We start from the raw sequence: 16,545 nt of genomic DNA on the forward strand, positions 1-16,545 counted from the left end.
ACATTTAAATTCAAACAGCAATTTTTGCACTGTTGTCAAGATTTTAGAAATAATCTTGGCTGTCCGAAAACTAGTCAATGAAGTTACACAAATGTTCTACCAAAATCTTTAGTTAATTGTGATTAAATGTCTTGCGTAATGCAAACTGATTACTTCAATCAAAATTCTGACATTCATATTCTTTTCATCTAAGTTAAATGTAAAATCTGTAGTTCTTAACCTCCTACTGAGTAAAAGCATCAATAGAAAAATCAGGGAGGCCAAATATTTATTGCACTGATGCCACAGTTGGTAACAGTGGATTAGAAGTCTGTATTCGTCAGTGGGAAGAACACCATAGTGTCACAAAATTATGTTCTTCAGTGGCGCAGAAAATGGTTTTCCAACCTGAACACTGTCAGCAAAAGAAAAAAGACATCACCACAGCCTTTCCCAATAGGATGAGCAAACCTCTTTATACAGCTGTGCAGAAAAACTGCATTTCTAGCCATAGAGTTACAGCTAGTTGAATGTCTAATTGTATTTTAATTCTTAGATTTCCCTGTCTGTTACATTACACAAATGGCAATCCAAATTCTCTTGAATACTCAGTTGTGGAACCACTGCTCTCATAAAATCAAAAAGTTTTTGTTATTGCATTTGGCTAATTTAAAACTTGGCCAATTAGTGATTGCATGGCAGCCTATAATTTCCATGTCGGGAATGTCTTAATTAAACATTCCCCAATTATTGTAAGGAAAATTTCCATCTTTCCTCATCACTGTCTCATTATATATTTCAATATGTCGACTGCAACAATGAATTCTCGAGAAAAAAGTGAAGGGTGAATTGGCCAGAGATAGTGAAAACCAATGCAGTGAAGTGCAGTATTTTAATATTAGTTCAAGAACAGTGGAAATGATTTAATTACCTTTATATTATTCAGGTAACCTCTTCAGAATTGCTGTTTTGTTTTATTATTTTATGGTAGCCATCTGCTGCATATTTCTTTGGAGTGAGAACTGGAGATAGTTCTTTGCTAAAGGAAGCACTAACACCTTGAGATTTGGAACAGGTTTCAACTTTTGCACGTAAACTAAACACAGTTAGAGATAGTGTATGGTATCTCCGCTACTTGAAGTTAAAACTTATAGATATTTTTAATCAACCTGTTTAGGAATGTTATCAGTAGGTGAGACTTCACAGAATCACAAAATCCTTAAAGTGTGGAAGTAGACCATTCAGCCCATCGGGTTCCCCATGAATGTTCCAAAGAGTATCCCACCCAGACCAACCCCTGTACCATATCCTTTTCCCTGTATTAGCATGGCTAATTCACCTTACCTGCACAATCCTGGACACTGTGGACAATTTCGTATTCACTTAACTTGCACGTCTTTGGATAGTGGGAGGGAACTGAAGACTACCTGGAGGAACCATGGGGAAAACATGCAAACTTTACACAGACACAGCCCAAGGCTGGAATTGAACCTGGGTCCCTGGCATTGTAAGGCAGCAGTGCTAACCATTGATCCACCATGCTGCCGCTTGAACCTGGACCTCCTGGGTCAGAGGTAGGAACATTTCCAGTGCACCACAAGAGCCCTAAAATTAAATTGAAACTTCTGTAGTGGGACTGGTTCTCAACCTTTTTAACTCCACGTAAAATGAATAGGAACTTATGGCATCATCAGTGGGATAATTATTAGAAGAAAACCTTTATGGATTTCAAATTGTTATTTGGTCAGTTTCAAAACTATTTCATAGTAATTTACATCAGACTGGCAAATTACCCTTGGTCAAGTGCTGTTCTAAACAAAATACTAGCTGTTTGAGAACTAAATTACAATGCCCTATCAGCCAACATGGTGCCAAATCACACTCCAAAATGAAAGGGAGGTAGTAAATTTAGTTAAATTTGATCGAGGTCATGAAGCATACAGGAATTAATATTTTACAAAACTTTAGATGGTCTCTGAGAGTGTCTGGTGAAGAGAAGCTACAAGTGTTCCCCGACCACTGATATCATGGACCTCTGGCTGATGTTAGATAATAGAAATTGGCTTGCATACTACATGGGTACAAATAGAGGAAAATAAAGCACAGAAGTCAGAAGCATTCTCAATTTCCTCCCATAATTCTATTTTGAGAAATACAGGAAAACGCTACCTTTCAACCAACATCTATATCAAATGATCTCATTATTTATTTAATTGCTGTTTGCAGGAATTTGCTGTGTATAAATTGGTTGTCATGTTTCTATATTAAATAGTTTTGAATTGCAAACTTCATAATAAGCTCCAAAATGTTTTGGCTTGATCAGCAATCATGAAAAACATAATACAAATGCACATTGTTCCATTTTTTAAATGACCTAATGTGTATCTACACTAAGCCTATATTTATTTCAGGGCATGCTTAGTCCTATCCAGTTTAAGAAATGCAGGAATGAAGAGCTAACACAACAGGCCATTCTCTTCACATTCCACAGGCAGAAATAGAAGGAAAAAAAGGACCCTATAACCTTCTTTAATCTCTTTTAATCTGTTTGATAACTTTATCTTTTTAGATTTATTTCTAGAAACTCAGACATTTTTGCATTTAGAGAATCATAACAGAATGATTTTCTGGGAGTGATACTGTACAACATTTTACAGTAAAGCAACATAGCATCAAATCAGTTAACATCAAAGCTCAATTAACATTACCCTGACACTATTACAGTAGCTGTAATATATTTATCAGAATACTGCATCTTAAAATTCCATATTTTATGGCCTAGACAATTAAATTGGACAGTATCAAAGGTTTAATTTTTAACCGTCATTGCATCAATAGAACCAAGCAGGGTAACGCTGACTTTATATATTAGATAGTTGCTTCAAACAATAGCAACATTTTTACCTTTGCAATCTCAAATTGCTATTTTGCTCTTCAGTGATGCCTGAACTACTGTACTAAATGTGTACAATACATTTCATTTGCTCTAGATATGGTGAAAATTATCGAGAGAAACTCTGAAATTAGGCAATCAGCAACTCTTCAACTACATAAGTTGCTGTAATGGTGTGACACCTGCACCTGAAAACCTTCAGCAACTCAGAATATAGTTCTACAATGGCCATACCCTTGTTAGAATATTGCTTCAAGAATAAATACTCAACTGGTGAGAAATTGATCTTTTTCTTTCCCAATGAAGAATCTAAAGCCAGCATTGGTTATTCAATTCCTAGCATACATAAAGCTGACTGGTAAGGCACAAATAACTTAATATTAAGCCATAAACTACTTATTTTGCTCAGATGTCATCTGACATTAACAAAATTTCTCACTAATTGTCAGTATTTGTACATCAATCACAACTGCACTGAACAAAGCTGTAGTCAGAAATAACACCATGGGTCAGTTTGACTGATCTCAGTAATCAAGGCAAAAGTGCCAATTGAATGGCTCTGAATAGGGAGATTAGAGTGCAGCAGGAAGCTATGACACTTTCAAAGGTCTTGGAAAGAAAAAGAACATTCAAATTTTGGACAGTGAAGGGGCTGTGGTTATTCTTGGTGTCTGCCTTACTTCAATGTCAGCACTCAAAGTTAAGTCTTACTCTAGAAACTCAAGGTGGACACTTTGATTGATACTGAACTACAATGGGAGGGCTGCACCATCAGAGGTATCATCTTTTGGGTGAGACATTACAATAAGGCCTTATCTTCCCCCTAAGGTGGGCTATTTTAAGAACTGCAGGGTAGTTTCATTAATGCCCTGGCCAACATATATCCCTTAACATCTGCTAATCTGGTATGTGTGGCACTTTGCAGTACAATTCAAGAGTATACACACTTCAAAATACTTCATTGCTGTGAACCACATTTGGATTTTCTGAGTTTAGGAGAAAGTGAGGACTGCAGATGCTGGAGATCACAGCTGAAAAATGTGTTGCTGGAAAAGCGCAGCAGGTCAGGCAGCATCCAAGGAGCAGGAGAAGCGACATTTCAGGCATTCCTGAAGAAGGGCTCATGCCCGAAACGTCGATTCTCCTGCTCCTTGGATGCTGCCTGACCTGCTGCGCTTTTCCAGCAACACATTTTTCAGTTCTATCCTGAGTTTATCACACCTATGATATAGAGGCAGATCTATACTTCTTTTCTAGTTGGAGAATAATGGCAGTGGTTTTGGAAAATGTAGGGACTCAGCAAGAAGATGGTAATAGGTCAATGATATCAGTGAAAACAGATTCACCGCATAGAACAGATGCTATTTTGGTAAAAGAGGGTTGCCTATTCTTTTATGAAAAGATATAGTGAAAAAGACATTGCTTGGATGAAAAAAAAACAATTTTAGTTTTAGTTTCACACTGTACTAGCAAATCCAACATAGTCAATTTCCATCCAACAGTAAAGTGATAGAAAGGGTCAGCAACAGTGCTATCAAGCAACAATTGCTTAGCAAAACCTAGTCACTGATGCTCAGTTTGGGTACGTCCAGAGCCACTCAACTTCTGAACTTATTACAGAATTGGTTCAAGAACAGACAAAAGAACTGAACTCCAGAGTTGAGGAGAGAGATTGCCCTTGACATCAAGGCTGCATTTGATTGAGAGTAGGATCAAGGTGTTCTAACAGAACTACATTCAAAGGGAATCACAGGGAAAACTCTCCATTCTCTGGAGTTTTAAATTAGCACAATGAAAGATGGCTGCGGTTATTGAAGGTTTAGTCATCTCAGCTCAGGGACATCACCACAAGAATTCCTCAGGGTGGTGTCCAAGACTCAAATGTCTTCAACTGCTTCATCAATGACTTCATCTCCTTCATAAGAACAGAAGTGAGGATGTACACTAATAAGTGCACAATACTCAGCATCATTCAAGACTGCTCAGATACTGATGCAATTTATGTCCAATGTAGCAAAACCTGGAAAATATCCAGACATGGGCAGACCTGGGATTCCTGAAGAAGGGCTTATGCCCGAAACGTCGATTCTCCTGTTCCTTGGATGCTGCCAGACCTGCTGCGCTTTTCCAGCAACACATTTTCAGCTCTGGGCTGACAATTAGCAAGTAATATTCTTGCCACACAAGTACAGGTAGACGATCCTTTATCTGAAATGCTCGGGACCAGCTGTTTTTCGGAATTCAGAATTTTTCGGTTTTCAGAATAAGTGACAGTTTAATGGTGAAATTTTTAAAAATCTTACCAGAGGAGCAGGCTTCTAAATGAAAATGGGCCATAGCTGCTTGGGCACGCCCCCCACCCAGCCCCAAACATCGTATCTGAGTGGTACGTATTGAATGGATGTCGACTTGGGGGTGTTCATGGAGAAACCCCAGGCTTGTCGGTGCTTGGCCACATCCCTCCCCCCATGGTGCATCTGAGTACATGCTTGCATGCCAAATAACCTTGTTAATGAGAAACAAACTCACAAAAAAAACTTTGGATTTCAGAGCTTTTTGGATGTTCAGATAAAGGACCTTTTACCTGTACCACACTATCATCTCCTTAAAAAAAAACTAATCATCATAGTTTAACGTTCAATGGCATTACCATCACTAAATTCCCCATTATCAACATCGTGGAGGCTATCATTGACTAGAAATTGAATAGGACTAGCCATATCAATACAGCAAGAGGCTAGGAATCCTGCAGCAAGTGACTCACCTTTCCAAAATCATTCCACAAGTCACAGATCAGGAGTGGGATGGAACAGTCCACACTTCCCTGAAGTTACAGCAATATTCAAGCTCAACACCATCCAGCATAAAGCAACTTGCTTGTTGAGAACCATATCCACGAACATTCACTCCCTCCACCATGGAAACATAATATCTACAAGATGCACTACAGAGATGCACAAATACTCCTTCAAACCCATGGCCACTACCGTTTAGGAGGACAACGGCAGCAGATACATGAGAACACCACCATCTCTAACATCTTCTCCAAACTATTAACCGTCTTATGCAGAAATATATTGCTCTTCTTTCATTACCACTGTGCCAAAATCCTGAAACATGCTCCATAGCATCAAGCACCTACTCAAAATGTACTGAATCAATTCAATGAGGTTGCTCCTCATCACCTTCTCAAGTACCTTTAAAAATGGGTAATGCATGTTTGTCCAGCCAGCAAAGTCCAACTTAAGGAAGGAATTTTAAAAAGTGATACATTGGAAGATTTCAGACAATGGAGGTTCCTCTGGACTCCTCTCAACCTGCTACCTATGATGGGAGACACTACTGCACAGCCTTGGATAGGATCTCTTCATGACAGCCTTAAGAGCTACCCAACCTTAGTGCCTCTCACTGACTTTTCCTTTTTCCTTAATGGTTTGTAAAACATACCATGTGCAGATACTGTAAAGTGGGATCTTGAAGTTATCAAGTCAGATTTATAACTCGACAATTATTCAAGAACAGAAAAGGTCAAAAACTGCAAAAGTAACAAGATCTACGTATCCTTTACAACTCAAAGGTTGCTTGCCCACAAAATCGTAAACATTGAAAGGAAGCCCAAACACAGCTTAGTCTAGGAGTAAGTTTCAATGAAGTTCCCTCTGGCTTATCATGCTCTATGCCACAACGCTCTGTCATGCTGTCTTGGAAGAAAGAAAATGTACAGTTAGAGTGAGCTAGAGTTAGTGAGTAATGACCCTGTGAGTGAGAGTTGGCAGAGAAAAAAATGATGGCACTTATCCTTGCAGAGCACAGGAAATGACTAACCTTCTTCCAACACTACTATTATTGGAAAATAAAGAGCATGAAAGCATGGGAAGGGTTAAAGCATGAATACCACTGGTGATTTGTTGGAAGGCTTCCATGGAATGCAGGATGGGATAAGAATAGTGGAATGCTCTTACACCAATTAGCAGAGTAAAGTTGAGGCTGAAAGGTCACTACGGCGAGATGAGATAACACAGTTAGCAAAGTTAGCCTCGCCTGCTAAACATCATTATGGCAGAATCTGGACAATAGGTATTTGGGACATGACATTAAATATCTAATTAGTAGGTTAGTAGAGTCACCTTGAGACAGGAGACTATTGTAATAGATGGAATAGCTAAGTATCTAATCGTGACAGGTTAGTCTGGAATGGAAGATCACTGTAGCAGAAGTGATAATAAATATCTAATCATGACATTAGGAAAATATTAAGTAGGGTCTGGAATGAAAAACCATTGTTGCAAAAGCTCACACTAAATATCTAATCGTGACATTAGAATAACATTAAATAGAATTTAGGAAAAGCTATGGGGCACAACCAAAGAGATAATGGGAACTAACACCACTGGTTTATTGTGTATTTAGAGTGAGATACTTTTGATTAACATAGTTGGACATGCTGATAAGCTAACAGAAACATTATAAAAATGATATAAAAAAAAACCACGGACCCGGAGGTTCGTGGGCATTTGAGAATCTGCTTTCTGAGTGTCACGGTTTTTTGTTTGCAAATAAAAGACCTACTTCTTGAAGAACTCTGTCTCCTGGTGATTCTCAACATTTTCTCCACGACACTATTCATTCTGTTGTAATGCAGGACACAGCAACAAACTGGGCTGCTGTGTGTGTTCAGGCTAGCCGAGTCTGGTTTGGCAGTCTGCAGACAAAAGAATGGCCCTCCCCATCACCAGTTCATTCAACAGCACGTGCAGGCCCCTGTCTGCAAAGTGGGAGCCAAGTTTTCTTTATAAGCAATTTCCTCATTCATCATCAATGTGCAGAGAATAGTTTCAGGCTTGCATTATCTGATGTGGTGTGCAGCTGACCTTACAATCTGGCACCAGCATCATGAAAGTTAAAAGGTGTGGGCAGTGACTAGCATTTCAACCTCTCCAGCTGAAGAGACCAGATGAATAATTAACAAGATGAAGAGTGGAAGATTGCTTGTAAAAACTAACTGAAATGAAGAAAATTCCATCCACAGATTAAGACAATAAAAGAATGAAGGAGATTAGAAATTGTCTTTACAGGATGCCCATTTGCCTTACTAAGTAAGCTCAAATACAGGAAATGTAGAAGCAGGCTGAATGGGTTGGGTGACACGCACACACACACTAGAATTGCATATGAGGCAATCCATTTTACTGAATTTGTTTTGCCAGGGATGTGTTTATAGGATGGAACAGTTACTTAAATAATCTATTATTCTGTAAAGTTTTCCACAGCATTAAGATATTCCAATTTCTTTTTTCTTTTGCTGTATGTTAACTATCGTGCATGAATAAAATATATTTAGCTTCAAGACTGGTAGTTCAACCAATCGAATTGCATCTAGAATACAACGTCTGGCACTTTAAAAAAAGAAAACATTAGGGTCTAAGCTATCTTATTAATATATTTCGAGGGTTTGGTCTAGTCCATAACAGGATCTATCTAGTATCAGATTCCTTATACACTCATGTATAATTCTTCTATGTGGAATTGGGGAATAATCTAAAGATTTGTTTCTGTAATGGCATTTGTGTTTTGTTTTAACACAAAGGGAGACTGATATTTTGATTAATTATTTATATTGGTTAGCTTTGTTGCGTTTTTTGTTAAATTTATTGCTATTCCATATTAATACCATAAATTTTACTTCCCAACTTGAAGTTTTTTTTAGAATTAGGCAATTAGGTTGATATAGCCACGGAGAAAACACTTCCATAGATGTATTTTTGTTCATCTTAAAATTTCATTTTAATTATATCAGTAGAAGGCCCTGTTCAAAAGAGTGGACAATTATATGATTGCAACTGAACTGAAAACCAAACCAATGGCCTTATATGTTTACCTCGTTTGTCAAAAACAACGCAGAATAAACATCTTTCCATTAATGTCATTGGGGTTTTCAGTCACCTGCTTTCTAACAAAACACTACATTTAATCAGTGTTCCAAAGGATTTGACTTTCTTTTTGAAAAGAAAACCCTTCACAGAAGTACCAACACTCATTTGCATCTATTTTGAAATCCAAATTCCAAAAGTGGCTTTGATATATCTAATTATACACCTTGTGATAACCATTGTAAGGTTAAACAGCAGTAACTTACTTCAGAATATCAGAATGCAGAAAATCAAGTCAAAACACTCACCTTATTAATTTCTCGTTTTAAACTGCATGGAGAAAACTGATCTAAGTAACGTCTCAAAGGTAATGCATCGATAGCTACAATTTCTGTGTTGCACCTCTGCCAAGCATCTCTGTATAAATTTAAGCAGGAGATCCTTCTTTAAAACTTCTATTTATATAACATCTTTAACATTTTAAAACATCAAAAGAGACTCACAATAGTATTATCAAATAAAATTTAATACTGAGCCATTTACGGAGATATCGGAGCAGACCAAAGTTTGGTCAAAGAGGCAGATTTCAGCAGTGTTTTAAAAGAGTCAAAGAAAAGGTAGAATTGCGGAGTTTGGGTATGGAGTTCTAGAACCTGGCAGTTGAAGACACAATTATCAACGTTAGAAGGATTAAAATCACAGATACTCTGGTGGCCAGAAATGGAGAGTAGGACTAGAGGAGATGACAGAACAATCCAAGGTTCATTTTAAGTACAAGATAAATTTGAAGTGATGAATAATAATATTCCTGAATATAATAGGAATGAATAATTAGAAGTTTTGGCTATTTTCTTTAAAGCATTGACAATCTGCTAAAAATTGTAGTTGATGATCAGCAAAACAATGAAACTATGAAAAAATCTTGTTTTTTTTTCCAAAAACACCAATGACAAAGAATTCTATTTTACGAGTACGGTGATTAATTAATTTTCATTCATTCAACCTTTGTACAAAATGCAAGTATGAGAAAAAGACTTCATTAAATTTAAATGATTACATGGAACTACACCTATATTGGAGTTTTAGATATTAAAAACAATTCCCATTTTCTCTTGGTCAAAAACTAAAACAGAACAAAGAAAATGTGTTATCATTTCAGTATAAATTAAACAATCAGCAGGGTACTGAAAGACCTTGCTTCAATTGTACCATTATCTAAGCAGTCAAAGAGTAGCTACATCAGATGAAGGCAGCTTAGCAACAAATTTCACAATTTGAAATAACTCTTCAACTCAAGCCTTAAAACTTTTGACATAAATGAAGATTTGAGCTCACTGAACCACAACATTATAGTTAACATTTTTGTTTACTTTAAAATTTTATAAAATACAGGAGTTATTCGCTTCTAAAATGCAGTTTCATCCAAGGGCAGACAGACAAGCTATTTCAGGCAACTTATTAATGCTTCTCAATGAGAATGATCTTCCTGAGCCTTTTCTTCAGGAAATGCTTATTTTCTCCAGTCCAGTCCAAAGCCATTAAAAAGGGCAGCAAGATAATCTTGTTGAATGTCCATCCCTTTTACATGGATTCACTCAGAAACAGCGACTGGACACATGCAAATGCCGAAGTCAAACCTACTAGACCATGGAAACAAACCCTTAGGCCCAACCAGTCATGTCGATCATAATCCCAAACTAAACCAGTCCCACGTGCCTGTGTTTGGCCCATATCCCTCCAAACATTTCTTATTCATGTACTTAGGCTTTTAAACACTGTAATTTATGCACATCCACCACCTCTTCTGATAGTTTATTCCAGACGTGAACCACTCTGTCTCAGAAAGTTGCTTCTCATGTCCTTTTTAAATCTTTTGCCTCTTGCCATAAAAATATGCCTGCTAGTCTTGAAATCTCCCATCTGAGGGAGATTTACACACCTGCTACTCACCCTAACTATACCCCTTGTGATTTTATAAACCTCCAAATGGTCACCCCTCAGCCTCCTATGCTCCAGTGAAAAGGTCCCAGCCTACCCTGCCTCTCCTTACAACTCAAACCTTCCATTCCCAGTAACACCCTGGTAAATCTCTTCTGAACCCTTTACAGCTTAATAATATCCTTCCTAGAACAGGGTGATCAGAACTGGTTATAGTACTCCAGAAGAGGCTTTACGAGTACCCTCTACAACCTCAACGTGACACCCATTTCCGATATCAAAGGTCTGAGCAATGAAGGCAAGCGTGCTAAATGCCTTCTTAACCACCTGTCTCATGATTCATGATGAAGGGCTTATGCCCGAAACGTCGATTCTCCTGTTCCTTGAATGCTGCCTGACCTGCTGCGCTTTTCCAGCAACACATTTTCAGCTCTGTCTACATGAGACACAAACTTCAAAATATTATGTACCTGAACCCTTGGGTCTCCCTGTTCTACAACTTTGCCCAAAGCCCTACTTTTAACTGTATAAGTCCTGCCCTTGTTTACTGTCAAAATGCCATACCTCACACTTATCCAAATAAACTCCATCTCCATTCCTCAGCCTACTGATCCAATTGATCAAGATCACTTTGTAATCTTAGATAACTGGTCTACGATACTGCCAATTCTGGTGTCATCCACGAACTTGCTAAGCATGCCTTCCATATTCTCATTTAAATCATTTATATAAGTGACAAACAACAGTGGACACAACACCTCGGTCACAGGCCTCCAGTCTGAAAAACGAACCTTCACCACCACACTCTCTCCTGCCCATCAAGCCATTTTGCATCCAACTGGCAAGACCACTGAATTTGGTGATCTATCTTTACTATTTAGTCTACCATGCAGAACCTTGTCAAAGGCTTTACTAAACTCCAAGTAAACAATGTTTACCACTCTGCCCTCATCAATCTTCTTGGTTGCTTTCTCAAAAAACTCAAACAAATTTGTGAGAAATGATTTCTTGTACAAAATCATGTGGACTATCTCTAATCATTCCTTGCCTCTCCAAACACACATAAATTCTATCTTTCAGAAATACCTTCTTTACCCACTACTGAAGTCAGATGCACAGGTCTACAGACTTTTCCTTACATCCCTTCTTAAACAACGGCACAACACAAGCAACTCTCCAGTCATCTGGCACCTCACCCTTGTTACAGAGGATACAAATATTTCTGCAACGGTCCTTGCAATTTCCTTTCTAGCTTCCCACAACATCCTTGGATACATTAGATTAGGTCCAGGAGATTTAGCCACCTTCATATTTTCTAAGACTTTCACCACTTTCTCTTCTATAATGTGACTGGTTTTCACAACAACAATACTTATTTCCCCGAGTTCTCTAGGCTCCATTTCTTTCTCCAAAGTAAAAATTGATGCAAAACAACTCTGTCTCTAGTTGCTCTCTTGCTCTTAACATACTTGTAGAATCTCTTTGGATTATCATTAACCTTATGTGCCAACCTACGTTAATAGCCCTCTTTGCCTTAAGAATGCCCCTAAACCCCTTATACTATTCAATAGATTCATTGGAACGCAGTTGTCTGTGTATAATATATGATTTTTCTTTTATTCTTGACTAGAACCTCAATATCTTAACTCATCTATTCTTCTCTAACCCTACCAGCCGTACCATTCATTCTAACAGAAACATAATGACTCTGAACTCTTGTTTTCACAATTTTGAACAATCTAATCCAATCAAACTTTTTAAAGTTCTTGTCTCATATCATATCATTAAAGTTATTAATTGGAGTGAGGCAAATTTTAACTTTAATGGAAGGTTTATCCTTTTCCAAAACTATTTTAAAATTAATAGAAGTATTATCACTAGACCTAAAGTGCTCCCCTACTACCACTTCAGTCAGAGAAGGTTAAGTTTTGCTCCTTCTCTCGGATGAACATTCACATATTGTTTAAAATAAATCTTGTACACATTTCACAAATTCTTCACCACTCAAACCTTTGACTGCAACTACCATAGCATTAATGTTTGGAAATTTAAAAATCACTTATTACAATCTTATTATTCTTACATACATCTGAGAACTCTCTGCATATTTGTTCCTTAATTCCCTCTTGACTATTGGGAGGCCTACAGTACAATCCTATCAAGGTGATCAGTCCTTTCTTATTTCTAATTTCAACCCATATATTTCCATGGTACAAATTTTTAGAAATATCTTCTCTAATTACCGCAGTAATGTTTTCCTTAATCAAAAATGACACTCCCTAAAAGAAAACTGAATGAGAGGTTCTTGGGTTGCTGTTTCAATTTCTGGTGGGAAGGGATGTTGGCATCGCTGCAGAGGGACAGGCAGAAACTACTGTTTAATCCAAAGTTACATGACTTGAAACATTCTCCTGGAATTTTCAGATTTTCAATCTCCATCGGGGGATATGTGGCCTGATCTGCAAGACTGACATCGGATCTAAGATTGAGAAGCTTCCACCAGCACTAGGCCTGGTATTGTGAACACCTAAGTTGCAGTTTGAAACCAAACAGCAATTATGAATTGAAAATGATTTTCAGCTGTTAAACTTACAAACTGCAAAAGCAACTTTATTGCTGACATATGAGTTGCATGGCTTGTTCCAGTAAACAATATTGCAAACACATCACCTGAGGACATCCTGCTGGGTGATTAGTGCTTAACTCATGCTTATTTTGATCCTGCAAGTTTGTACTGGACAGACACTCAGAATTGATGCTATTTCTACTGATATCTCACCTTGGTAGAATGTATCCTTGTCTCTCAAACTGATCTTTATGTAAAAAGAATTCTCTCCCTCTGAAACAGGCTGAATGGATGTTGACTGGAGCCATCTAGTTGTGAAAATGACCTCTTCCATTTTTTTCTTTAATTAGGATACATGATGGTGGTTACCCTGTTTCATTTTTGAGAAGTCCTAAATTCTAATCCTTCTTAATAGTATCAATCCTGCTGTAGGCAGCACTGTGATTGTAATGTAATTTGAATGGTATACAAACTGCTTGAAACTATTGTTGGAGCAGGCTTCTGGTTTACCAGTAGAGATGGGCCTTCTCACAGGTGTAAACTAAAGGTTGTTTGAGATTTGAATGAAAGACTTGTGTTAAGTGTTGATTTAAAATACTCCACAATACCCTTAGTTGTTAACAGCCAGTGATGGAAGATCCCGGTGTTTCTCTCAAGCATAATTAAAGGGTACCTGAGATACCTGCCCTACAAATCTGGATGGCAGAGAAGAGAGTGTCTACTAATTTATTTCAGTCTTGAAGCAACACAATTATAATAAAGAACCTATCCAAAGTAGGAATCATAGATATGAATGCTAGTCCTGTCACTCATTTACATTAGAACAGTGAGCTTATTTGTTGACTCAGGAAAAGTTTAATTGTTTAAGTAACAAATACGAACAGATTTTCGGACTCAAAGTTAATGAAAAATGAACAGTTAACTTGTAATTATAATGGTGTTCAAAAAAGGTAAGTGTATCATATATATTTGCACTGATAAATAATACAGGTCCTTTAACATCATTCAGAGTATTTTTAGACTAGTGGGCTTTGTTAACCAGCTTCATAAAGCAAGAACACAACAAAAGTTACTTTATAAGAAGCTGACATAATTTGCAAAATAAAATTAAGTTGCACATTTAAACCAATACCTTAGAGTCTTGTCATTGTAGCTCTCCACCCATTTGTACGTATCTGCATAGCCTTCATAGACAGAGTATTGCTCAGTACCTAAAATATACAGACAACATGTTGTAAAATTGCAGCTTTTACCAATGAAAAGCCTTCCTTCCCTACATCAGGCATTCTGGAGATGAGAACAATACTATGCTGAAAGAAAAATACATAAATCTGGAAATATCCAGTAGGCAAGGCAGTTGGCTTGATTTTCAGTCTGATGACCTTTCATCAGAACTGAGAAAAGTTAGTACTGCAATAGATTTCAAGTGAAAGGGAAGAGGATGGGAGGAACAACAAAAAAAGGGAAGGTCTATGATAGGATGGAACGTAGAAGAGATTAAATGACAGCAGGGTTAGTGGTGCAAGGCCAAAGAAAATGGGCGGCATGGTGGCACAGTGGTTAGCACTGCTGCCTCACAGCGCCAGAGACCCGGGTTCAATTCCCACCTCAGGCAACTGACTGTGTGGAGTTTGCATGTTCTCCCCATGTCTGCATGGGTTTCCTCCGGGTGCTCCGGTTTCCTCCCACAGTCCAAAAATGTGCAGGTCAGGTGAATTGGCTATGCTAAATTGCCCGTAGTGTTAGGTAAGGGGTAAATGTAGGGGTATGGCTGGGTTGCGCTTCGGCGGGTCGGTGTGGACTTGTTGGGCCGAAGGGCCTGTTTCCACACTGTAAGTAATCTAATCTAATCTAAAATGATTTGGAACAAGAAACAACAACAAAAGTCCTTTTGCGTCATGTCTGCTCATTAGGAAATGTCCATGGTGCAAATAAACAAATCACTCCCAATACAGTCACTTTATCTGACAAAGGAACAGCACTCTGAAAGCTTGTGATTTCAAATAATTCTGCTGGATTATAACCTTGTGTCGTGAGACTTCAGACTTAGTCCACCGCAGTCCCACTCCGGTACCTCCACATCATTATTCATACCGGATTAAGGAACCATCTTACATACCTATGGGTACCACAAAGGCTGTAATGATTCAATAAAGTGTCACACCACCACCACCTTTTTGATGGCAACTTTGGATTCTGAATAAACAATTGTCTCGCCAATGACACTTATATCCCCTGAATAAATAACAAAACTAGACAATCACTTCCAAAACAAACCAACTAAAATCAGGTACATCCTGTTACAAATTTAGAGAAAAATCTGACACGATTTATTATCTGCAGTGTGTGCACTTTGGATACATTTCAGTGATTGAATTTTTCTAAATAATTATGCATACTTACATGCTCAATAAAACACCTTTGGTTTCAACAATTCGTATTTTCTGTTCACAATTTATTGTTTCTGATGCAATATCTGCTTGCCACACAATGTTGGCGATAATGTGACTTAGAAGTTTAATGAGCTTTAACAAAAGTAGCATATAAACAAAGAAATGACCATTTCAGAGTCAACAAAAAAGAACTAGCTGTTACATGGTACTGAGAGTTCGTACTTGGGTACACTTCACTTTGTGTGTAAATGTATGCATTTACACTGGCCACCGTCTGAGAAAGTTTGATACAAGATACTCCGAATAGACATGTAATTGGACGTCATGAAGGAACAGCACCAGATGCTGAACAACAGAGAGTAGGACCAAGTGGATAGTGAAAATGAGTTGAATGGCCTCTTCTAAGATTCTACAAAAGCAGATGTAGCTGCAGTGCACATTGAGTGATAAGAGGCAAAAGCAAGAATTGGAATAGCATTAAGTGGTTATTCACAGTACAGAAGAACAATGGTCACAGTTGGACTCAGATGGAGAAGTCACAAGCAGAATCTATATTCTTTGCTTCAAATATTGTTCTGGAGGCCAGGTGCTACAGTGGCAACTCCATGTCTATTTAGTAATTCAGTAAGCTATATGAAGTGAAGAAGGCGTTTGGTCTGCTTTCTTTTATTGGTCAGAACATTGAGTACAGGAGTTGAGAGGTCATGTTGCGGCTGTACAGGACATCGGTTAGGCCACTGTTGGAATATTGTGTGCATTTCTGGTCTCCTTCCTATTGGAAAGATGTTGTGAAATTTGAAAGGGTTCAGAAAAGATTTACAAGGATGTTGCCAGGGTTGGAGGATTTGAGCTATAGGGAGAGGCTGAACAGGCTGGGGCTGTTTTCCCAAGAGCGTCTGATGCTGA

General features: G+C 38.0%; 1 protein-coding gene across 4 annotated transcripts in view; it reads right to left on the reverse strand.

The window, feature by feature from the left end:
* The window catches only part of parga (poly (ADP-ribose) glycohydrolase a), a 202,150-nt gene that overhangs the window by 28,868 nt on the left and 156,737 nt on the right, over window positions 1-16,545 (reverse strand). For all 4 annotated transcript variants that reach the window (XM_043679036.1, XM_043679037.1, XM_043679038.1 and 1 more), the window contains 2 exons: window positions 14,379-14,457; window positions 9,051-9,159 (listed from right to left, as the gene is read on the reverse strand). In XM_043679036.1, coding sequence (XP_043534971.1) covers window positions 9,051-9,159; window positions 14,379-14,457 — 188 coding nt within the window. The remainder of the gene's footprint in view (window positions 1-9,050; window positions 9,160-14,378; window positions 14,458-16,545) is intronic.

Source organism: Chiloscyllium plagiosum, chromosome 38 (genome assembly GCF_004010195.1).
Source record: "Chiloscyllium plagiosum isolate BGI_BamShark_2017 chromosome 38, ASM401019v2, whole genome shotgun sequence".
Taxonomy (NCBI): Eukaryota; Metazoa; Chordata; class Chondrichthyes; order Orectolobiformes; family Hemiscylliidae; genus Chiloscyllium; species Chiloscyllium plagiosum.